Here is a 26,478-nt window from a genome sequence, read left to right as displayed (position 1 = left end):
TCCATATTCATGTGACCACCGTAGAGAGGCGGGGTTATAATCTAACAATTTAGGTGCTACAGTGTAACCAGTAAAGTGTCCGTGATAACTGAGCGCATCTGCTCGCTGCTGCGCTCTTCCTGCCTCTCGCCGCGGATGCAGAAGAGACCAGCCTCGGACATCAAATGACATTTGTAACGGAGGCGCCGCCAAAGGGGACGGGACTGACTCATAACACGTTCATATGAGGTGCGTAAGCTTGTGGCACATTAAGATAAGAGGGAGCCGAATACAGTAAATTCCTGCAAAGCCGAAAGGTGCTCTAAATAGAATTTGGTGTGGATTGTGTGAGTGCGCTCCGCGATGGATGCAACAGGATTATTGTGCTCGTACGGGGGAGGTTGTTCTGTTCTCCGTCCCCATAGTTTGTGGACCGAGGCGCTGGCCTGTTGCTAGGAGACCTTTTGACAGCTGGGAGCTTTTGGAACGTGATAGTTAATGCACTAATGGTGTCTGCTTATCTGGCAACCCAAACCTTCCTCCTTCTCCGCAGTTTAGTCCCCTGCGCGCTGTTCGTGCGTAAATCCTAATTGTCTCTTGTGCGTAAAAGACAACACTTACCACTGTGGTTGTTTTCAGTCAGGAGATTACAGTGTTTTGCAGGGAACAATGGCCCACTTGTTGTTGTGATTATCAGATCCTAAATATATCCACTTTCTGTATATGTTTAATCTTTCCTAAGGCAAAAATTATGGGATCTCAGCTTTTATGTGTGTGTGTGTGTGTGTGTGTGTGTGTGTGTGTGTGTGTATATATATATATATATATATATATATATATATATATATATATATATATAGATATAGATAGATATAGATATAAATATAGATAGATAGATAGAGAGAGAGAGAGAGAGAGAGAGAGAGAGAGAGAGAGCACTCTTATAGTCCATTAGTTAGCAAATATGTTTTCTGTACATTAGAACTACGTCATCAAAAGCTTATTTAGACACAGCTGTGAAATGTGCACGGCATGTGTTGGCCTGCACCAGGGCTGGACTCACAACTACAGGACAAGCTCCTTCTCTCCTTCATCAATCAGCAGCAGTTGCCTGTGGCCATGCATCTGAAGGTCACTCATGAACAGATCAATAACATCTTGCTGGGGGACTACACTCAAGAGCAGCCAGCAGCACACTCACCCCTGCCTACACTTAAGGTGAACCACATACATATACAGGCTTCCTTCGATAAAACAGCCATATGAGAGGACCTAAGATGACTTATTGTAAAGTGACTGAGCAGTGTTTCAATCAGAGTTCCCAGAGCAACTTGGATTTCAGAGTGCATCTGTGCTGACCTCTGTTTCCCTCTAGTGCTGCTGGGTATTTTCTCGCAGGAGACAGTGGGATATCAGATTCAGGTGTGTAGTACATTATGTCAAGGTTGTAGCTACACCAGAAGGACTTGGTGTAATTTGGACTCCCAGCTTGTTTTGAGAAGTGCTGAGCTTGTTATTCTCTTCTGTGAAGTCTAGCTGCCTGTGGTTGTCACGGCGCCTGTGCTTTACATGAAAAGGCCTCGAAAGAATAGCTCTGAACTGTCAAAGTCAGCAGCATGGATGCTCAAGGGTCATGGCACAAACAGGAAGGAATCTTTACATAGTATTTACTGTATATGCACTAACAATCTGCTGACTATTTCAGCAAATATAGACAGGGAGCCACTTTCCTATTGGACTGAGAGCAGGATTCGTTATTTTAAACTGAGGAAGAGCTATGCAGATCAATATAGCGTTCAATAACGGTGTTCCCAGTGTGCAGACTCTGTTAGCTTTCTCTAAAAACAGACCTTGTTGCCTTCTTCTTATTGTTTGGATGCAGTGGAGGTTAGACCAGGGTGAACCCACTTAAAGGAGAAGGTTGTGTATTCTATATTTTTGTTGTCAACAACAGTGTGTTAGTCTGTTTCTCAAAAACTGTCAGTACAGTTTGAGTGCAGCTCTCATTCTCAAACCCATTCATTCCAACTGAACATATTTCCTACTGACAGAAATATTTAAAAACTGGTTACACATATATTTTGTCAATTCTTAGATAAAAAAAGGTAAAGCAAACTTTACTCAGATAGAAGCAAAGTGTGTATTTGTTGAGGGCTATTTTCAGCCGTGGATTTGGTGTGTCGGTGAGTATTTACAGCAGTAGGATGGTGTATGTGGCTGACTCAAAATAAACTACAGTACCCACGTTCATCACAATGAAGGAACATGCCACCCAGTGCTGTGTGGCTCATCTATGTGTTTTTGATTGTTTTTGGACATCAGACATCAGGCATTGGCTACACAATCAATACTTGTTAGTTGGATTAAATCAATTGATGGTTGCTTTTGGTATGCTCTTGGGATTTGTTGACAGTAAAAATAATATAGAAAATTGCCAGAATAATATAAAATTGAATAGAATCCACCTTTTATCTTTTCGGCGTCTCACCCTCACCGTGGTAATATTAAAAGTGACAGTGTAGCAGACAATGATATACACTATGAAAAGATCTTTTACTGACATTGCAGTTTTAAAGCCAAGTTTGAACAATTTTACACATCTACAAGACATGGGCAAAAAGACAGTATCCGCTGCATTATGGGAAATGTAGGCTTCATTATATTTGGAGTTTGACCCATGCTAGTCACATAAAATCAGAATGTGTCGACTTCTCTTGCTTCAATTTTGACTGATCTTGCGAGAAAAATCTGCTTCTTGTGAATCAACCAGGTTTATGAAAGTGAAATACTACATCAAGGGCTTCCATCCCTCCTCAGCGCCTTCACCGTCCTTTTCCCTTCTGTCTCATTCAGCAGGCAGTTTTGTCCTTTTCTCCCTTGGCTCTCCCTCCAGCAGAGTCCAACTATCAAACAACCAGCCTGACTCATCATTCATCCTACTGCTGTCCCACAGCGCGCACACACACACACCAACACACACCCATTATTTCCTCTGTCTTACACCCCATCACCATGAAGGTGACAGAGCAAGCCTCCTGGCAGACAGCAGCATTTAGAATGACGGCCGGGACTGTAAGTGGACAAAGATGGATTTGGATGGACGGGCTGGTGTGCTGCTGATGGATGGGTACCCGCAGATAGGGACTGAGGATGGGTTGGAAAACGGAATATTTGCTCCAACATGGGCACACAGCAAACAGTCAGTCAGTCATTCCATTTGTCAGCGCTCTCCCAGATATGTTGTGTAGTCAGTTTATTTATCTCATTCACCAAAAAGACAACTGCGAGACGCACGCTGATGGGCCGAAAGTGTTGTTTTGTAAGTGCGGGGGCATAACGGAATTGTCATTCAAGGAAAAAAAATGTCTTTCATAGCAAAGCCTTTTGTGTGATTAGTGAAGTGTCACTGGTCTACATTGTATTGAATTTAATTCTTGATACAATTTCAAATGTGGAAAAGAAAGACAAATAAATAATTGACGTTTTTTTAGTTCTACATCTCGTACATAGAAATAGAAAATGACTCGTATTAACATTTTACCACCCACTGTTCTCCCCATGTGTGATGTAAGCTAGCATGCCGATATTTAGCAGATGCAACATTTATCATGTCATAATGTCACAATCATAAAAGTACTAAACACACTGTAGGCCTACAGCTGACGCTGATGGAGATGTCATTAGTTTTACACGTATTTGGTTATAAATAAAAAACTTTAACCTGATGATGGCACAACAATGAAAGTTAAAGGATCACCAAAACCAAAGCTATAACAATTCATCCTAGGGGGTACATCAAAGTCTGATAGTCCATCCATTAGTTATCAAGACATTTCATCCAAAACCCTATGGTGGTGCTAAAGGAAAAGTTAAGTGAGGACCAAAGCCATAAGAATCGATCCTCTGGGAACCATGAATATCTGCATAAAGTCTGATAAGCCAACTTTGACCTGCCTGTGATGCTATGAACACCATGGCAATTCATCCAGTTCTTGCTGAGATATTTTGGTCTGGACCAAAGTGATGGACTGACCAGCCAACACTGCCATCATTAGAGCTATGCTGCTAGCGTGGCTAAAAATATAGTGTCCTCCCACTGTGCTGTCACAACAGTCTAGCTGTCCGAAAATGTAAAACTTCCTTGAAAACGTCATGTCCAAACTCACGTCAGGAGTGTAATTAGGAAATGTCCTGTCCCCAGAGGGGATGTGTGTGTTAAAGGGTTAAACTACAGTAGTAGTCATAGTTGTAGCAGGAGTGTTACTGCAATAATAATAGTAGTTAGAGAAATTTTGGTAGTAGTAATACAAATAGTAGATGTACTGTTGTTATCAGTGTGTAAATAACATTATACTAGAGCTTTATCTTATCCACAAATCCAACTGCACTTCAACTACATATCATCCGTGTGTGTATTCATGTCTGCAGCAGTAGGGAGATGCTGACAGGACAGAGGCTCTGCCAGTCAAAGTCCCACCAGGACTCGGTCCTCTCCGCCCTCAACCAGCAGAGGAAGGACGGTCTGCTGTGTGACGTCACCCTGGTGGCCGGTGAGCAGAAGTTCCACGCCCACAAAGCCGTCCTGGCAGCATGCAGCGATTATTTTAGGGTGAGTCCTCCACTATAATATGTATACCTGGAAAATGTATCTCTGTTTTGCAAATGAGCATTTGTAGCTGAACAGGAAGCTTATGTAGGTTTATAATTAAATGCACAAACATAAACGCCTCCTTTATATTTTGTACGTACAATGGTTAGACTGATACAAAGGACTGCACTCTTATCAAGCTGATATTTGCCATTCTATAAAAAGCAGGTATCAGTCAGGCAGTGTGGCCCACTGCTGATGTGATAGAGGTGACAATAATATGTTATGTAACCATCTTCAGGGCTGGTAGATTGTTAAAAGTGCCACAAAACCTGTCTCACTGCCGGTGATCCAGCTGAAAGAACCTCATTAGCATGGATTATTAATGGAGGCTTATATGGTCCCACAATGATTTAAATGCTGTTTCAGGTTTAAGTTTTTTGTAATGAAAAAGGCCATGTCCATACACAGATGGTACAAAATATGAAAAACTGACATCTTCTGTCTAAATTAAAAGTGCTACAAAAGCTCATCCCTCTCAACGCCACCTGGATCGAGACCCAGTGTTTGACGAGACCCGTCTGATTCTAGTCAAGCCAAAGATCTAGCTTTAGGTAGACTCATGATGTCAGACAGCCAGACAGGAGATTTGCCGAGATGGGCCGCACAGGGGAAAAGTGCACCGATGAGATTTGATTTGGGGACACTGAGCAGATTAGGAAGTAGAAATTAATCCCTCTTGAAAATGAGAGGCAGATTAAATATGTCCAAGTTGCCCATGGATTATTCCTCCTGTCTGAATGTTTGTGTATGTGTCTAGGTTATTTTTACTTCTCTCTGCAGAGAGTTGAGGGTGGGCGAGTCACACTCCTCTCCTCCTTTTGTTCGTCCTCTTCACTTTTGTTCTGCTTTTGTTCTGCGGCTCTCTTTCTAAATGCCGCTCTTTCAAGTCCCAGCTGAGCCAAGTAACACTGTTGTTCCAGCGCTCAAATTATTAGATCAGTCTGTTACAGTAAGCAAGGAAACTCACTCTACTTCCCTGTTCCCTTGTAGGGTCTTAACAACATTAGCTTCAGTTTGTCATCTGACTCCACTGCTGTGTTTCATTTAGTTCATTTACTGAGGAGATGAAGGTGCCTTGTGTCATGAACAGCGGCTGTGTTTTCTCTCTCACTCTGTGCCTCCTTCGTTCACAGTCAGACAAACACCCGTACGCACACACGTAGTAGTGATTACAACACATTACCTAGCCCAGTGGACATGCGTGATTGTAATGAAATACCTGACCAAGCGTGGGCTGTTTACCCGGGACTTGTCCTGAATGTGTCACCTGCCTCTTCCACTGCCGTCACATTACTAAGATGTCTGGACAGCTCAGGGAGATATGGCCGAATCAGTCACACCAACATCACACAGCACCCTTAGCGAGAGCTCGCGCCAACACACACACACACACACACACACACACACACACACACACACACACACACACACACACACACACCAAGTCTCTCTTTGTTTTCTTTGTCATACAGAGAAATGTTGTCTTCTGGCCCTGCAGTCAGGACAGAACTCAAATATCAAAAGCTGTTATTGTCTCAAGGAAACATTTCACACTGTACGTACAACCCGTACTACACAGAACTCTGTTGTTGCTTTTACTGCTTTATGAAGACAGTGCTATTTTAAGATGGACTGTACAATGTTTGGTTTAGGCCACATAATTTCACTCCTCTGTGCCGTCTACTACAGCTTGATTTTGTAAGTTGATCTACTGTAAACTGATCCCTGTGGGGATATTGGTGTGTGAGGATTTGATGTACAGAGGGCTGAACTGCACTCACCTCTTGCAGTGCATGAAAAGGCATTCAGTACCACAGTCACTGCTCCATCCCAAATTGAAATTTTGTGGATTTTCCTTCCAGATATTTGCAGCTACAAAAACCTAGATAACAATTACTACTTAGGTTTCTTTTGCAGTATTTAAGAAACAAGAGGGCCCTAGAACAACAGCAACACTGATGTTGGATTAAACAGATCTATGGGTTTTATATTATACATCTATGTACTGTAATACAGAATCAGTCAAGAATGCGCTGGTTGTTATACTGTGGATGTGGATAACTTAGCTTGATTTCATTGTTGACAGAATCATGGGTAGTTCTTCAAATCCGTCTTAATAATCATCTGGAACCCCAAACATGAACTAATTTTCAGGTATAGAAAACAAACATGGAATTCATGAGGACTAGGCTTCTGAGGAAGTTAGCTGGATTAGAACTGACAGGATCAACCTGAATTAGCTACGCCATGTTTGAAGAGCAGGGAAGTTTAACTAATTAATGCAACATTTTGAACCAAGCACACATACATAAACATACCAGAATATCAGTAGTACTAGTTATAGCTTTGTATTCCATGGTCTTAGTGTGGTTTCACAGGTTTTTCTAAAGTAAAAATGTGTTAAACACCGTGAATCCTTGTAAACTTTGCTTATTTAATCACATGATAAGGGTCAAATTTGAAGAAGACTATTATTTCAGAATTCCAATGGTTGGCAGCTTCAGTTCAAAACTACTGGAATCTGTGCTCATGTTCAAAAACCCTAGCAGTCGAGTGTTGGGTATTGTATGAGTTTTCCATGTATGATGCCACTGTTTCTGTGAAAGACCTGCTTATAAATATATCTGCTGACCCTTAGAGAAATGCCAATGTTTCACTCAGACATAAAAACAACCTCACTGAGTACTGTAATATTTCACTGGGTGTGTGAGGGAGTCACGAGTCCTCTCTGGTATGATCACCCCAAGCAGACACATAAATTTTGCCGTCCGTTCTGGCTAGCTGCAGCACTGCACTCCCACTGCAGCATCATGTGAAAGGACTGCAGTGAGTGGCTCAATGTGTCTCTGTGATCTATATCCCAAGTCAGAGGGACCATCCGTCACCACCAGCGCACCCTCAGCTCCTCCACCAAGGTCAGGAGCATTCAAGCTGGAGGCGAACAGCTCTGTGGACACTCTCAAAGCGCCCTCTCTGAACCTCCCCACTCACACGCAAACAACACACGCAAACACAGAAGCAAACATGCAAAGTGTGGGCAGTTTCTCTATCACATACACTCTGCTTTTTTGCTTTCTGCCCATGTCTCTATCCAACTGTCTGTGTTTTAGACTCTTGCACACATTGACCACAGCTCAGCCACCATCACACCCCAGGTTTAGCCACAGGAACTCCTGTGCTCAGTGGACCAGTGGATTTTTAATTAGCGCAGTGGTGAATCAACAAGGCTGAGCTTTGAGGAGAGATGTGCAGGCCTTGGTTAAAACTCAGCGTGGCCTCAAGTCAACCCTGTCTCACACATCACATGGGGGGGGGTCGGTGCCTGGTTAAAGTTCATGTGTCCTATGAATCAGTGAGAATCGGATGAGGTTTGGGAGGATTGAATGTCATTTTCGTGACAGAAAGAGACGCAATGCTAACTGGCCCGCCTGAGGGCCTTTGAAGCTTATAATGCAGTTATACACCAGTCTCTCCATAGAGACCGACTGTGCAGAGCGACTGTGCTGCAAACTGCTACTGTGATTAAAAAGATATATGAAATTGCAAGTTAGCTAGATCACTATCCTGAGGCAAGGAAACTGTGGGGAAACTAATTGTCTGCACCAGCTACAATTAGTCTTCAAAAGCAATTAATGGTGTCTATGTGTCCCATTGCAATCCAGAACCTTACTGTCCCCTCAATAACTAAGAAGACATGAAGTAGAGGAGTTCTTCATCGAGGACACATCTGACCCATTTCACCCTCCTCTCACTCTTCCCCTTCACACTGCTGCACTTTGTTGGTTGGCCCTGATCAATGGCTCTGTCATCCCCTCATGGTGTGACACCAGTCAATAGCTTTGATTAGTGAGCAGCAAGCTGGACTCACGCACAGCAGGGCCAGACTGCAGACGCTGCGTCCGGTGCTTTGATTTTGCATGGATGTGTGATGTGCACACGCGTGTGTGTGTGTGTGTGTGCGTGACAGAAGGAGAGAAAGTCAGAGAGGCTGTATAACAGTACTGAAGTACTGATTGTGCTATTTATTTCTGTTGACCTCCAGGGCCAAGGCAGGTAAATCAATACAGAAGGGTTCTAGGATGTTGTGTCTGGCAAGTTTTGATTAACTGTGATACTGTATTTTCAGCTTGTTCACATACAAAACCAGTCCATTAATGCTGTAACAACTTACAGATATAACATATCCAGACCAGCAAAATCAACAATTAAGGAGTGAAAGAACAAAGTTGGATTGATTTTACCATCAGTACCTATGATTAATGTGTCTTTGCTTGATCCCTGTTATTTCTTTGTTTTGTTCTTTTTGTCAACCAAAGACTGAAAATGCCACATAAGATCAAATATCTGTGATGTGGTGTTCCCTCAGCTGATCTCCATGTTTTGCCTCTCTGTCATCAGGCCATGTTCAGCTTATGCATGGTGGAGAGTGAGGCAGACGAAGTGACTCTGCAAGGAGTGACCAGCGTTGGACTAAAGCATGCTTTAGACTTCGCCTACACTGGACAGGTGAGCATGAGCAACAGCCAGCACTGCTGAACAGACAAAAAAAAAAAGAGCATTGCACACCCACAGAAACTTCATGTTTAAAAACACCAGAGCAAAAACCATTTAAGAGCAGTGTCGGAAGACTAAGATCCTTTACTTTCGTAAAAGTAGCAGTAGTGCAAAGTAAACAAACTCTTAAAATTAAAGCTCATGCATTGAAAATTACTTCTGTCAGGGAAAGCAGAAGTAATGGAACAGATGTATTATCAGTAAAATTGTGCCATATATCAATAAACATAATAGGTTGCGCCAAGCCAGCCTAACCTTTTTTTATACGGTCTATCAGCCTAACCCACTAAACAAGCCTCCTCAACCACATCACACTCGCACACAACAGAGCGCACAGTTGTCTATACCATTACCCACTAACACCATCAGAAACACCAACATTATGCTTGCTCACAATGAAAAGCAAATAAAGTGCTAACCTAACAGGCAGTTATATTTCTTTGAGACTTAAATATTAATTGAATTATTACAGATGCATTAATGTATAACCAGTATTTAAAAAATTGTTGCTGGTTGGGGGGGGGCGTATTTTGAACTATTTTAGATATTGTTGGGATGTTTCATATGGATCATTTTGATATTGTAAAAAAACCAAATGTTTTGCATGTAAAAACTATTTGCAATTAGTAAGTACAACTGTTGCTAGTACAGTAAAAAAGTGCAACACTTCCCCCTAAAATATAGTAGAATACAAGTTTACAGTAGCAAAACATGGAAATACTCTAGTAAAGTAAGTACTTTGATGTAGTGGTTACTTTTCACCACTGCCAAATATGTCACCAAAATAAATCAAAACATGGATTTTGCAGATTATCATTTTAATCTCAGCAGCATAAGCTTCAGCGGCAGGATGCCTTTGGATACTGTGTTATCCAGGAGTGTGCAGGTTCTCCGTCAGATTTTACTATGAACTGGTCACTGCTCTGTCTGCTGTGGTCACACTGCTGAACATTACTCTGGGACATAAATAAGGAACAGAATTAAATTGAAGAAAGCAGAAGTAAAAAGCACAGTATTTTATGTCCAAAAGGTAACCTTCGTAACCTTCCTTAACCTTTTTAGTGCCAGCAATGCTCGGTCCAATAAGCAGCCTAGCGGATTATGCAGTGTACTGAGAGGCCAGGAACTTTGTAATTACTCCTAATTTTATTTCCACAGTGGAAATGAGCAAAGAGTGAATCGGTTAGGCAGTGTAAGTAGGTCAACAGCAGGCTTGAAAGCTGCCCTGCTTTGGTTGGCTCAGCTCCTGTCTGCCCAGAGGAGATGATAGCAGATGAGATGAGGGCAATATGCTTATCCCCACACCGTAAATAATGACCTACTAAAAATCCTTCAGCCACATGTCATAGGCCAGCAGGGTGAGTGAAGAAAACTGCCACGGGATGTTCTCAGACTGGAAGTCAGTGAGTAACTGAATTTTTTTACTGCATGCCAAAGCCATAGTGGAGATCTCAATCAATTAAATACTTGGAACATCCAGCAGTGTTTCGATTGTATTATCCACAGACATGAAATTTCTCAGACCTTCTGTTTGTCTGCACTAAAAGAGTGAAGTTGAGCACGTGGGTCAGATCCTGGGTGGTAGACTGTATTCTGCCATACGAGCATCTCATTTCATTTTGTCTTCTTCTCCAGCTAAAAGCTCACAAGTAGCAAGCGCAATAAATGTCGGTTTACACAAGAGCTCACTGTACTCCCACACTGAACCAACCACAGTGTTATAAAACTGACTTCTGTGTGAGGTTGAAGTGCTCTAGCTGTAGTAGGCCTACAGCTGGAGTGGAGAGGAGAGCAGGGTATGAAGAGCGTTCACAGTTATTACAGTTATTATTTTGGGTTGCCTTTGTTGCCGCTGCTTCCTGCCAGGACGCTGAATGAGTCAGAAAAGAACAGGAAAGTGTAACGTTTGTTGTTTTTGATCAGGTTTCCCTTAGTTTATGTTTGTCTGATGTTTAAAATAGGATCACAGGCTGGGGTTTTCCTCTTAAATTAAGAGAATTTGACCTGATTGGTGATCAGCGACTGGAGTATTTCTCTTCTTACTCACTCAAGTCCAGTGCATCCTGAGGCCAAGAACCACTGACTGCTGCTCTCCATCTTAATATGTAAAGCTTATGAAAGCTTATAGTCTGTGCTGGTGGTTAACTGGACATCTGCCAGTGCCTGGCAGGAAACAACACTGTGATAAATGGGAATGTGCAGATGCAGCTAATTGCAAGGGGAAGAAAAAAAAAAAATACATCAAAGCTGCTTGGAATTGTTCTAAGTGGCTGTAGCTCCATGGAAAATGTTTTATCATTCTAAACAAATTGCTTGATGATTTCAGATGATCTGTTTACATGAATCCTAAAGTGGTCAAATGATGATGATGATGTAAATCATCATCATCATTTGACCACTTTAGGATGCAGCAAAGTTGATATAGATGTATAATTAGATATACAGTACACTGCCCTGCATGAAAGCTGGCTAAAATGTTTTTCACAGTGGACATGCACCGGAGGAAAGTAGTACATTTGTATTCAAATCTGTTGTACTGAGAAAAACACAAAGCTGCTGCTTCTGTTTTCCAAAATCATAAATAATGAGTAGTAGGCATTTTAGGCAAAGTAATTTTTCTCTGTGGTACAGTCACAGCTCTGTGGTTATGTAGGGCAGGCCGCTGAATGGATTATCAAAGGTTTGTTCCTGCCTTTTAAAACCAAACTAAATTTCATTTGGAGTAGGTGGGTCCACTGTGTGAGAGGTTACATGAGGCATGTCTAGTCTGATTGGGTTATTACTCCAGTGATTAATGGAATATTTAACTCCATGTGGTCCTGTTAGTAAGCTCACACAAAAAAAGACAGCTTACCCTCCATACAATGCGTATTACCTGGCTCGCCTCCGGAGAGCGCAGCACTATTACTTGGCTGTGTTACAGAGCTTTATGCTGCATATGGATGATTAATATAGAAGAAACAGAGGGAAGCTTTCAGCAGATCATTTTCAGATGCTGTTCATTCAGCTCAGCAGGAAACATTTTGGCAGAATCAATGCTGTAATAGTTGTGTGAATATGTTGCTTTGCTGAGAGGATGGTGAATGGTGAATCAAGCACATTGATAGAGCAGGATTTGGTATGCTGTGCAGTCTCACACTCACTTTCCCTGTCTCCATTACAATATATATTTTTTTCTTTATTATTTTTTAAATAACAAGGAATATAGACAGAATTTTCAGTGGTGAACCATAATCCCAACTAAAGTGAGAAAAATGTAAATTATATGTGTATGTGAATATATATGTGTATACACACACACACACACACACACACACACACACATATATATATATATATAGTACACTGCCTGGTTTTAAACTTAAGAGAGTTTAGCAGAGGTCACACAACCCTTGAATGAATGAGTTCTTTTATTAATACTTAATACATCACAGTATACTTTATGTTTACACATATTGTTCTGTTTTACCCCAAGGCTACCATAGCTGCTCAATGACTCAGTGACTTACCAAACACAAATTAGTCAGCTCCATAATCACAATTTACACTTTACACTGTGTGATGGCCATTGCAGCACAGTTTGGTGCAGTGCTTTCACTGTCAAACTCGTGTCCTCTGAGTCAGCATTGTCATGTTCATTATATAATTTTGCGTCTGAATTATCTGGTTCATCACTTGGTAGAAAAATGTACTACTCCCCCTCAGAGTCACTGTCATCAAATCTCTTCATTATCAAAAAACATGAACAGCAAACGTGAACTTCTTTATTCTTATGCCTGTGTTGATACATTGGATCCGTGACACAACAGTGCCTGCTTGGGGCCAAACCAGCTATTGCCTGGTACTGCATACAGTGAACAAAACATATGGCACGTGAGACTTTTTGGAGAAAAACATTAGAAAATAAATGATTTTCAGCAGTTGTTTGAGAAAAAGCAGAGAGTGGAGGGCTTAATTAGATAAATGAAATGAAGTAGACTTGATGTGGTATAGTTCTGGTTTCTAAAGAACCAAGGAAAGATGTCCTACAGTAGCTGAATGTACTGGCATAATAAAGGCTTGTTATTATTTAGCAGTAATAATATAAATTAAATTATTTAAAAAAAAAAAAACTAACACCATAATGCTTTGAAAATCAGTGTGTCTGAAAACTACCTGCAATTCAACTGCAGTGAAAGTGAAAGTCAGAAAAAATAAATAAATTTTAAAAAATAATCTTAGTGACCTTGTTTATCTCCTCTGCCTAGATCCTGCTGGAGCCGGCAGTGATCCAGGACGTCCTGTCTGCAGGCAGCCACCTTCAGCTGCTGGAGCTCCTGAGCCTCTGCTCCCACTACCTCATCCAGGTACGCACACGTGCACCTGTCCTTGTGTATGAGCTGGGGACATAATAAGAGGAAACAGCCACTTTACAAACAGAGCCACTGAACTTGAGACGGGAGAGCTTTTATAACTTATTTCACGTGCTTATTAAATTAGTATCCAAATCCAATTCTCAGCTGCACTAGAAAGCATTAAGTATTCCCCCTTATGCAAACCACAGAGCAGCGTGGGCCAGGACTTTCAGGTGATGGAAGCGCTCAGTCATTGCAATGATGTACTGTAATTTTACACAGAGATTGTGGTGAATATACTGATACTGGCTGCATAATTTGGCCTCTTCATCTTTTCACTCGTAATGGACTAAAACATTAGTAAAAGACAAGCGTGACCATCATTAGGCTGTCACTTACCAACATTACATCGTTCATCCTGTGTGTTTCTTGACCACCTGATGTCACCTGAGTCAAACGTATGCTTGTGTAAACACAAGATAATGACAAAGAATTGGATAAGATGTTCACAGGCAAAAGCATCTGGATTTATTTTTGTTTAGCTTCTCTTAGCTTAGTCTCAAAGGCTGGATGCATTATGAAACATCTAGCCTGGCTCATCCAAAGGTAACAAATTCTGCCTACGAGCACCTCTAAAGTTCGTTAATGAACACTTTATATCCTGTTTGTTTAATGTGTACACAAAGTGTGGCTTTAGGGAGACATTATGTGCTTTGTTTTTTTCTTGCACGTTCACTTCTTGGAGGATTATTTTTTAAATGAAAAAGCTATAATGTGTTCATCAGTGTGTTTTAGAGGTGCTGTTATTCCCCGTTTCCAGCCTTTATGCTAAACTAACTAATTTATGTGCTAAAAAATTGTGCTGTAGTTGTAAACCTGTAATCTACAACAATCTGTAATCAATGGTTCAGCAGGTCCTCCTCCACATGGAGGTTACAGGTCAGAGTCAGTTAGAGAACAGCGGGCCTTGAGCCAGAGCCAGTGTGTTGCTAAAGGACATGTCAGCAGGGCGGATACCTGTCAGCTAAGGTGCCTGAGTCCAGATCTCTTCAAGAACTAGGCCACCTCTCTGCCTATTTCATTTATTTGACGGCAGAGACCAAGATGCATCTGTTGGAACAGAGGCCAAGTCAGCTTACAGTCCTCTGGGTGTACAGCCAGAAGCTGCTATAGATAAAGACAAATCAGATTGAGACTGTCGCAGAATCACTCAGAGGTATTTTACACACAGTTTTATATATTTGGCTGGAATTCATGCATTTTGCAGTGGGTTTAGAATCACTTAATTGCATACACCTCCTCCTCTACAGCGCTAATTGGATGTACTGTGTTATCTCATGCATAGCGACGGTATCATCAGATCCCCGCCACCAGACTGTAATCTTTTTACACTGTATTTTGCCATTGGAGTCCTTACAGTTACATCACAATGGTGCTCCAAACATTGCTCTAATGTGCCATCTGGTGGCTGCAAACCCTCATCTCTGTTGGTTTGTGTTGACGAGTGAAGATCTTATTGTAAACAAAACAATAAACTCCTGGGTAAGTCATTAGTTTTCTGTGTGGTTATCTCTTTACCTGAATAACGTGTGTGGGCTCATCTCAAGTCATATGAGCTGACTGTTTGCTGTATTTGCTATTTAGTTTGAGTAGATAATAGAAGGTACAGCCCGACCAATAACATTGATTTCCCCATGCACACACTGCGCCAGCTGATTGAATATTAGATATATCAGCGAGTCAGCATCACTCGCCACTAATATGATGGATGCTGATGTGCAGAATTCAGCTGATTGAATATTGAATAACTTATTGATACTAGACTTGCTCTTTACAGTGCTGTTAAATCCTTCATCTGAAATTATTCTTATGAAACATTTTGACTGTTCATACATATGTGTGATTGTTGATGTTGTTATTTGTACAGTCATCATTGTAATATTTATTGAAGACCTTTAAACTCTTTTATTTTAAATCCCGATTCAGAGAGGTTTCAAAATAAAATGCACTACACACTTTTTCTGTAAAATAGTAAAAAAAGTATAGTGAGTTTCAGTGCAAAATATCATCTTCAAAAGCCGAGTGGTTGATCCATTGAAGTGTTACATTATTTTAAAGGTGAACAGTAGAGTAAGGGATGTACTCACTGATGTGTTTGTACTGTATGTGCTGAAGAACAGCCAGAAGATGGCAGTCTTATTCCACTAGTCAGACCTCAGTTAATTTTTTTCCCGTCAGTCTCCACATTTGGCATCTGTTATGTTGTAATTTAACTATGACCTTACAATCAACTCACAGTTGAAAAAAAATCACCATTTTGCAAATGTTACATACTAACATTACACTAACTACGGTACACACACTACGGTAAATCAAAGACTAAGTCATTAAGTGTGTAATATTGTCTGAGGTTTAGGGTTTGCCTAAAGGGACCTCTTAGCAAGTTTGAAATATTTAGATGATATTATCTTTTGCCGTGTTTAAATACTGAGAGAATTTAAATTGAAAAAAAAAAAAAAAACACTTGAAATCAAACCATAAAGTGATTGTCGTCACATAAATGTACAACTAATTGAAACTGGTGTAGGTCATTCAACATTTAGAGAAGAGGATGTAGAGTGGTAGCTGTTACAGGTTCACAGATTTTCTCAATGTGGATTCAGGTTAGGCGTGTTTGCCAGGCTACCACCTACAAAGGCAAACTTATCTTCTTCAGTTACCGTGATGTATTTTAACATCATGTGGTCTGACATGATGATCTCTCTCAACGTTCATTCATCTGTATGTTTGTGTATTCGTCCTGCAGGAGCTGAGCAGCGTGAACTACCTGGAGCTGTACCGCGTGGCCGACCTCTTCCACCTCCCCGCCTTAGAGGAGGCCGTGGTGGGCTTCCTGGTGGAGCATCTGTCTGAGCTGAGCCAGAGCCGGCAGGATGAGGCCCTGCAGCTGCCCTACCGCCTCCTCAGGGAGGTGCTGAAGAGCGACCGCCTCACCTCCCTGAGTGAGGAGGAGATATGGAAGGTACTGGAAGTGTGCATGCGTGTGTGTGTGTGTGTGTGTGTGTGTGTGTGTACAGACATGAGGAGATACAGTATTACAGTGTTAATGTGAAGTGTTAAAGTGATATTTTGATGAAAAATAAACTGAGAAACTCCCAAATTTCTGCTTGAAAATTGCAGCAACACTATTCAGTATATAACATACACACACACACACACACACACACACACAAACAGAAATGTATGACACAATATATAGCTAACACACAGACTGACAAACAACAAACTAAGCACTGCCATCTGCATATCATATACTGTTTATTTACAGTTGTTTCTTACTGTGTGTGCACGTGTGTGGTAGACTGTCAGTGAGCGTGCATGTGAGTGTGCGTGTGAGCGTGCGTGTGAGTGTGCGTGTATGTGTGTGTGCATGCATGATGAACTGCGGGGTGTGTGGAGTGAAGCGGCAGTGCAGGGTGGGGCCTTGCCGTTTTGACTGTTCATTTGCACCAATCAGCCTCCCCTCCTCCTACTCCTACTCCCACTCCCCCCACCCCACCTCCCCAGATCTCTCTCCCTCTCTGTCTTTCTCCCCTTCTCTTCTCTGATTAGGCCCACCGCGGCTCCATCAGGGCCCCAATCCCCCAGCTGTCACTCGGCCGCCCGTCTGATTGAAAACAATCAGGCCTCTGATGGCACAATTACCCTGACCCTTTAGCCAGCCGCCGCCGCCATAATCAGCCTCTGATTAGGCTGCTTTGGGCCTCCTTCACTTCGCCCAGAAGGTTAATTTGGGCATCAGACGGAAGCGAACGGCAAGCAGGGGCCGTCGTTCGAAAGAGTGAGGGGGTGGTGGGGGGGCTGGAGGTGGGGGCTTTGCACGCCAATACCGGACAGATATAGCTTGGCCGTCAATCATTGTCACTCAGAGTTTTCTTCGAGTCTCTCACGCTCTGGAAATCACATTTTCTCTGCCTTTGTTTTTTTCCTCTCTCTTCTTTCTTGCCATCCTTTGCTCTGCCTTTCTGTAGCCCCCCCCCCACCCACCTCTCACCCTCACTATCTCTTTCCTTCACTCTCTCCCTTTCACTCACACACACACACACTCTCCCACTTTCTCTTTCAGTACGGAGGGGAAGGAGGGAGAAGGAGTTGATTTATTCTGTGCCCCGAGGAAGTTGTGTGATGCAGCGTGACCTTCACAGTCAGCTGCCGTGGTGCACACACACACACACACACACACTGTCACTTCAGAGCTATGAGGAGGAGAGAGGCGGGGTGAGTGATAGAGAAAGGGAGGCAGAAACAGGAGAGTGGCACAGATACCACAAAAAGACAATCCTGACTTGCATGTTTGTTGCATACTCACAAATGTAGAGTGGATTGAAGGGGAAATAAAGGAACGGCAGTTTGGTTTGGATAGCTCAGGTAATGTACACCACACTGAGTATTTGTGCAGTTCTACGTTTTCTCAGTCTCTTGCAAAGACTGTTAAAAACCACTTTGTTTTCCTGATAATGGCATCAGTGATCTCCAGTCATCTCGCCCACGTTCTCACCTCATTGTAGCTAAATAACCTTGCGCTGCTCTCAAGTTCAATCAAATCCCTTCTCTGGAACCCAGTTTGCCTGCGTTAAACAAAGGAGTGTGCCTGTGGATATTTACAGTCTGTATATCGAATGCTACTGATTAATAAATGCTAGTGTGTGTGTGTGTGTGTGTGTGTGGGCAAGTGTGGATGCAGTTCTGACTTACCTCAGCTTTGCCGCAATAGCCTATAGGTGTCTAGAAAAACAATTATGATTAGCAGCAGTCCTCCACTTTTTTCTGAGATACTCTCCTTTTGCTTTCCTTTCTTGCTTGTTTTCTGTTCTTTCACCCTCTCACTCTTTCCTCTAATTGTTTATTCTTTTCATACTAACTCCAAGTTGTCTCTTTATTGCCCTTCCTATTCTCTTGTACCCTTCATTTCTCCCTCCTTCTCTCTGTTCTTGCCATATCCTAACTTCTTCCTTCTCTCGTTTGAAGGGATTGTATAAAAAGTATTGGGATAGAACACAGAGTTATTAATACTTTCTTTGGACGCTGTCCTTGATTTAGCAGTCAGCAGTATTGAATTGGTTCAATTAATTAATGAAAAGGCTGCTAAGCAAACAGTTATTACTGCCATGAATGAGAGACCTGGGTCTAACAGGCCGTTCTGAACTGGAGTTATGTTAAAGCCAAACTATGTGATGCATTTATAGTCCATAACTGTTCTTCGTTTCTCTGTCTGCCTCCAGCTGGTCGTTCTCTGGTTGGAACATGACTGTCGCTACCAGTACACTGAGGATCTTCTACAACACGTCCGCTATGGCCTGATGGACGTCCCCACCCTGCACCACCTTGCTCATAGCCACCCCCTGGTCCAGTCCAGCCCTACTGCTGCTGCCCTGGTGGATGAGGCCCTAGACTATCATCACGCCACCTTTGCCCAGCCTCTCCGCCAGTCAGCCCGTACCAGGCCTCGCTTCCAGTCCCTCACTCTCTACATAGCTGGAGGGCGGAAGCGGGAGGTGAGCAGAGTCAGGGAGCTGCGGTACTTCAATCCAGCTGCACAGGAGCATGTACGCGTTGCGGGTGGATCGAACTGGAGCGAACTGGCGCCCATGCCCACTGGGCGCAGCCACCACTGTGTGGCTGTAATGGGGAACTTCCTATTTGTTGTGGGAGGTGAGGTGGAGCATGCCACCGGAAGGACGTGTGCAGTAAGGACTGCCTGTAGGTACGACCCCAGGGGCAACCGGTGGACTGAGATGGCCCCCATGAAGGCCTGCAGAGAACACTTTGTCCTGGGAGCTCTGGGTCAGTACCTGTATGCAGTGGGAGGCAGGAACGAGCTGAGGCAGGTGCTGCCCTCTGTGGAGCGCTACTGTCCCAGGAGGAACAAATGGATGTTTGTCCAACCCTTTGACCGCTCACTGTCCTGCCACGCCGGCTGTGTGGCTGACAACCTGCTCTGGATCTCAGGTACACAATAATAGGGAATACGTGCTTATTATTATTATTATCATTATTCTTACCTTTATTCTACAGATACCTGAACATATAGAGACACACTGTTCATGCATGCTTTGTGTTACAGGTGGTGTGACAAACACAGCTCAGTACCAGAATCGACTAATGGTGTACGATCCAGAACAGGTAACTATGAAATGATGACAGTTTACATAACAAATTAAGTACACTTACAGTCTGCTATACTGCATTACTGCTGACCATATTTGAGCACATGCTGTGTAGAGTTTCATATTTTTAAAGCTGCCATTACCAATATTTTTACATTAACAATGAATCAAATTACTATGAGTGTGAAAGAGAGGTGTAATGGACCCACAGAGGATGATCAGACTCTACGGTTCCCCTCAGTTCTGTGGAGCTTTTTAGTATCTGTTAACACACAGTTTTGGTTTTACAGCCTGTGACTTTCCTGTTTTGGTTCACTCTCACTGCTCCCATCAGCGCTGTTCCAGCAGCAGGCAGCTGTTTTCAGCTAAAAAAAAAAAAAACACCATATACTACCTGCCCGACTCCAAATGGCACACATTTAGCAACTATCTGATGAAGCATTTAGCAGATAAAGACTGGCTGGAGACCAAAAACAGAGAGTAATGAACTCTAGGTTTATATTCGTAAGGCCACCTGGGAGAGGACTCCAAATGAATGCTAATGTTGCTCTGTTTTTGCTGACTCCGAAAATGTCTACTAACAAGTTTGACTTATACATTTTTTTTAAATCCACTTTCTAATCCACTTTCCCCAAGTGGCCAAAAAAAACAACAACCCACAAACATGTAATAAAGGTTTAAATGTACCTTCTCACCTTCCAGACAGCCACTGGGTTCAGTTCAGGTCTGTACATACAGGGTCCAAACTTTTGTAACACTCATTCTCACTTATTTCTACCTTCATGGAAAGCACTTCACAATTTGCCTATCTATTAAGAAGAACTCCTCAGTGTTGGACCGATGACACTGATAAAGGCCACAGGCCAAAACACATTGGACAGATAATGAAATTCTTCTTAATACTTCCAGTGTAGCTGTTTGTCCATATATCCATTCTGCAAATGCATTTTCTGTCTACCTCCACTACATATTAGCTACAATAATTGTAGCTTTCTGTCCTGGAAGAGCTACTGCTCCTCGATTTCTCTCCCATGTTTTCCCATTAGAAGACATTTATGGGGGAGTATTTTCCAGTGTAAGGAGAAAAAGTGTCCAACATCTTTCAGACTGTAAAAACTTATGAGACATATTTGCAATATTGGTCTATATAAATACAACTGCTTTTTGTTGTTGTTGTTTAGTTGTTAATTTTTTGTCAGAGTAACATTACTGTTGTGACATGATGCAGTGCATGCTTTTGAAAAAAAGAAAAAAAACTGTACTTAAACTACATCAGTGTAACAACACTGGCTTTTTTCAGAAAATTGATGCAGACCTTATATTTACTGTGATGGATTACACAACAGGCAAGAGTCAAGAGTCTGCTAATTGATTTTCACACCATATGGAAATTAATTGAAACTAAAGGCACCCCGGAAAAATAAAAAAGGGCTACATAAATTCTTTTGAAATGATGTAGCTTACTTTAGAAACTAACCAGCCAGTAACTAACCAGTTGTAGTTAATTATTCATGCTTACTGGTTATACTGGTCCTTTAATGTAAATCCTCACAGTATTTTTTCTATAGCCTTTTATTCTACATACAAAGTAAGCAATCATATAGAAACATACTTTGGCTGTGCTCTTTCAGTGCATCATGGATAAGAAGGAATTTTATGAAATAACATTTCTGTAGTTGCAGTACACACACACACACACACACACACACACACACACACACACACAGCTCACTATGGTGGAATGTAGTAAGCTGCAGTTTCTGTTTGTGTACCCTGTGTTATGAGCCAGCTGTTAAAGAGGCCTGGATCTTGGCGAGGCTGTATATAGTATGGTGGTATGCAGTGTGTATAAGTGTAAGGTGCATATCCATATGGGTCTGTGTTTGTACATGTCGGCGTGGAAAGCGAGGGAGCGAAGAAGCGAGGGAAAGAGAGAGGGAGAGAGTCTCATTTGTATTCACCATGAATCTACATTCACCTGCCAGAGCAACAGCAACCCCCCACCCACTCTACCCTCAACAGATGGCCACCCGTCAGCTCCCAGCAGACACACATACACACTCTCATTCTCTGCCTCAATCAAGCACTCTCTCTCTCTCTCTCTCCTTCTCACACACACACACACTGACACAAAATACGCTACAACACACTTAGTGAAATGAGCAGGGATCCTCGGTGTAAAATGGAGTGGCTGAAACATATGATTAGAAATAGGGAGGGAAGTCATTAGTACAAACCAGAGCTCTAGTGTCACGTTATTTATCTAGCACTGAGCATACATCAATTACCCATGCATGGATATGCTTAAATATTAATCTTCTTATTCATCCTCCTTCCCTTCCCACCCTCTCTGTTTCTGTCTCCCTCCCTCTTCGTACTACATCTCACCTCCTTCTCATCTGCATCGCATCATTTTCTTGCCTTCCATCTGCTTTAACCACCTCTTCCACTCTCCACCACCTCCACCTACACCTCCACCTCCTCTTCAGGACCAGTGGTTGGCCCGCAGTCCCATGTTGCAGAGGCGAGTTTACCACGTCATGGCGGCAGTGAGGAGGCAGCTCTACGTGCTAGGTGGCAACGACCTGGACTACAACAACGACCGCATCCTCGTCCGCCACATCGACTCTTACAACATGGACCTGGACCAGTGGACTCGCTGTTCCTTCAGCCTCCTCACGGGTGGGCAAAGTGAAGGAACCACAGCATACCCAAAAGATGATTGTTTGATACACACTTATCTGCTTCCTTGCTGAGACTTAGATGAGAAGATTAATACCATTCTCGTGTCTGTACACTGAAAACGAATCTACAGTCTGGAGACCATTAGATTAGCGTAAACACTGGGAACAGGGGGAAACAGCTAGCCTGGCTCTGTCCTAATGTAACAAAATCTGCCCATGTTGGTTGTTTGACAACATAACCCCACGTAAAAGCACATTTTGCTGTTTTTACACTTAAATTTTACAGATTAAACAAACTGGATATGTTATACAGTAGATATAGGGAGCCAGTGAGCTTTAGATATTTTGATTTTCAAGCCCTTTTTGTTGGTTGTTTGATCTGATGGCGATCAATCTGATGCTGTTTACTCAGTGACAAGATTGCAAAGTATTTAGCAGTTTAAGAGCCTGACATTTCCTTCAGGAGATGGTGGAAAACAACATGGAGCTAAAAGAGTTAATATTGGATTGAAATTCTTCAGGTGGTCAGCTTTTCTATTAAAGGCCCTGAAAATAAATTTTCTCCGAATTTATAAACAATACTACGTGAATACACACTATTTTGGCTGTTTCACATGAGAAAAAAATGATGTCACATCCTGATGAAGCAGGTTAGCTGAAGGTTTTTTTTTGTGTTAAAGTCTTAATACATAATACCTGAGGATGATTCTTTTTCAAACTTAAACTTTGATTTTAGCTTATTAAGCCCTGAGTATTTAATGTTAGAGTTAAATGAAAGACTGGAGATTTGAAACCAAGTTTTCAGTGGCTTTAATGATAATTCATCAGCCCATTTTTAATGATTTTTAATACTTGGTACTTGGAAACATAGGCTGTGTGAAACTTTCTGCTTTATCCTCCTCTCATTACATAAAAACATTACACATAATGCACATAATAAACCACATAGTCTCTACTTTGGGGATAGAGAACAGGCACTGGAGACAATCCACTACCTATACATTAGGATGCGGTCATATTAACTTGTGTTTTAATGGACTGTTGTAGTCTTTAATAAAGACTCACAGGGTTTAAAGTTCAGCTGACTTTACTGTTCCCCCTCCATGTCTCCTCCTGTATGACCCCCCCCCCTTTGTTGTAGAATCCTTTCCTCTTATTATATCTATAAAAGTTTGAGACAAAGTCACTGGAAACAGAACAAGAGCTCAGTCTTAACTCTCCATACACTTCGCCCTTGCCCCATCTTTCTCCATTTATCTCGCTCTGTGCCTCTTGGGGAATGTGGAAGTCATATTGTCATAATGCCCTCTGCTTGGCACGGTGAAGCATTGTGTTGGCTCTGTCCTCCTCAGGTCAAAATGAATCTGGAATAGCGGTCCACGATGACAGGATCTATGTGGTTGGAGGGTACTCCATTTGGACCAACGAGCCTCTGGCATGCATTCAGGTGAGAGCTGTTGTTGCTTTTAGGTTTAGCTCCATCACTTTTGTGATTCTTCAGATTGATCAGATATGTGATATGACTAAGTGATAGAAATACAGCTATTCTATGCTGCTCATACAGTAAAGTGAATCAACAGTACACAAATAATAAAGTATCCACTACACTAAATGAAACCATACATCTTGTATTGTTAAACAATGAGCCAGGGCCCAGACAGTTTCTGGAAAGAGTATCAGGCTTTTTATTCCATCTGCCTCATTTTACTCTAATTTAAATAAAAAGCACTGACAATGTCTGTAATAGGTGTCTGGGTTTACATATAGGTGACTGTCAGTATATCAGCCTAGATAATATCAAAATCAAACTTTAAAGGAGATAGCCTTCCATAGGTAAACCTGCAGCTGTATGTTAATGTGATGTTCTTGAACCTCAAGTCGCTCCTGAAGGTCAGGCCAGCACCTTGCATTGTGTGAGTGTGTGAATTGGAGAGTGAGAGGCAAATTGTGAAGTGCTTTCCACGAAGGTAGAAATAAAGTGGCTATATAAGCGCAGTCCATTTACCAACTACTTCCTCCTCCCTTACAGTGTAAATGCAGGAATGATTGTTGGAGGAATTGTTGGCTTAGAGGGCATGTGGAGACTAGGCTGTTTTCTACAAGGCCAGTTCTGTTTCTTGAGCTCCTCTTAGGAACTGAGAGGAGCTGTAATGAACATGGAATGGCCTTAATTTAAAGGATAAGTTTGTAGTTTTTTTTTAAAGTCTGTCTAAAAACAATAGTCAGGTGCCAATGAGAACATAGAAATGTATTCAAAGGATGTAGTTGTCTTTCAGTATGGGGTCATAAACCAAAGAATTGGACCAGGGATTTTAAAAGTGGTTACAGGTTTTCCAGAGGATGGTGTGAATGTGTGTACCAGGTTTCATGGCAATCCATCCAATAGTTGTTGAGACATGGTCTCATGGTGGTGCTAGAGGAAAAAATGTACCAATGTGTCATATTTACAACTTATGTACTTGATGGTAATTTATGAGGAGAATGATATATTACTAAACAAATGTCCTGTTTACAGGTGCTGGATCTGAGCACAGAGGGGAAGGAGGAGGTTTTCTACGGGCCAACGTTGCCATTCGCCTCCAATGGTATAGCGGCTTGTTTCCTCCCTGCTCCTTACTTCACCTGCCCTAACCTACAGACTCTACAAGTTCCCCATCACAGAATAGGTGCTGTTTAAACCACTGATGAACAAAATGTCAGAAAACATGAACACATAATCAGGAGGATGGAGGAGCCTCGACTCAGATCTGGACAGTCGGTATTTACTAATGTGACGGACAAAAATTGCACCTGATCGTAGTAACCATCAGGAACCTGCCACCTCTGTCACATGAGTGCGCAGGGATTTCTTTGAGACCCAGATGTAATAACATGACTTTCCTGATCTACAAGAGCCATGTTATTGTACAAGCTTCTAGGAAACTCAGACACAAGCAGCTGTTACAGTAATACAGCATTACTGTTGTATTTCCCCAAAGACAGACGCCATTCATGATGTCCAGTGAAGACACGATGAGCACGTTAAGGAAAAACAGAACTCCGGAGGGATTATTATTCCCTGAGAAGACAGGGCTTGTGGTGAATTGCTTAATTGCCCACGAGTTCAAAGAAACTGTCCTTTTTTTTTAACCCATTACAGGGCTATAGGAGCTTTTCCAGCTCAAATAACTATATATCATTTCCATCAAACCACTATAATCACTTTGATGGCTCAGAAAACATGTGCAAGATATAGAGGAGAAAGCCTGTTTTCTCATTGACTTGCTTGTACTTTGAAATTACAGATCGGGTTAACTAGTGTCGAGCGCCTGAGGCTGAAGCTCATCAGCGCATATATGACCATGTAATAATTTTTTTTTTTTAATGTACAAATAAGGTAAAAATTAATTGATTTTTTTCTGCAACAGCAGTGAAATACTACTGTATATGTGTATGATAACCTGTGTAAGCGAGTGTGAGATTTTTTTTTATTTTATGCTCAGGACCTAAGACTGTTTATGTTCAAATGAATGTCTGGCCATTGTCATTACTTGGAGAATATCTGAATATTCTCCAAAGTGTGTAGATGACATGTTAATAACTCTGCATCGTGCTGATTTTCAAAAAACACGCTTCGACCAAAAGAGAGAAAACACGCCTCCTGCACTTCCCTCGAATACGTGGAAAGTTTTCAGAATAAAGATGCTACATGAATACATACTGCTGGGATGTGTTTTATGAAGACTGTCAGTAGCTGCAACAGTGGAAAGAAGGGAGGTGACTAGTCCTCTGTGAGAATTATTTAGCAGCAGCAGATAATTGAAAGCTAATTTAAAGCATCACCTCTGCTGCCATCCTCCTGCATGAATTCTCCAACCACCTCTGGTACTGCTGGAGAGGAGGAATGCAGTACAGCAGAAAGCTGCTCAGATGAAGGGATGCATTGCAGTTTGATGAGGCCGGAAAATGACTAGCAATGACAGAAAATGGGACTTGGTGATTGTGGGAGACAGGAGTGAGACTTCATGTGATTAGGTGCAAACTAAAGCCGGAGTGCGAGAGATTGCTGCGACTTGGAAAGGCGAGACAGAGAGAATTGGAACAAACAGTACCCTCCTGTACTTTTTTTT

General features: G+C 42.1%; 1 protein-coding gene across 1 annotated transcript; it reads left to right on the top strand.

The window, feature by feature from the left end:
- Positions 1–136: 136 nt before the first annotated feature.
- On the top strand, positions 137–25,547 carry klhl32 (kelch-like family member 32). Its single transcript, XM_041044863.1, has 10 exons — positions 137–228; positions 4,408–4,588; positions 9,029–9,136; positions 13,432–13,530; positions 16,325–16,540; positions 18,801–19,527; positions 19,643–19,701; positions 22,175–22,367; positions 23,722–23,816; positions 24,885–25,547. The coding sequence occupies exons 1-10, from the start codon at positions 224–226 to the stop codon at positions 25,044–25,046; spliced, it is 1,845 nt and encodes a 614-aa protein (XP_040900797.1). The 5' UTR covers positions 137–223; the 3' UTR covers positions 25,047–25,547.
- The last annotated feature ends 931 nt before the right edge of the window (positions 25,548–26,478 follow it).

This window comes from Toxotes jaculatrix, chromosome 8 (genome assembly GCF_017976425.1).
Source record: "Toxotes jaculatrix isolate fToxJac2 chromosome 8, fToxJac2.pri, whole genome shotgun sequence".
Taxonomy (NCBI): domain Eukaryota; kingdom Metazoa; phylum Chordata; class Actinopteri; family Toxotidae; genus Toxotes; species Toxotes jaculatrix.
The sequence above is the reverse complement of the archived record's forward strand: the minus strand, read 5'-3'. Positions and strand labels throughout refer to the sequence as shown.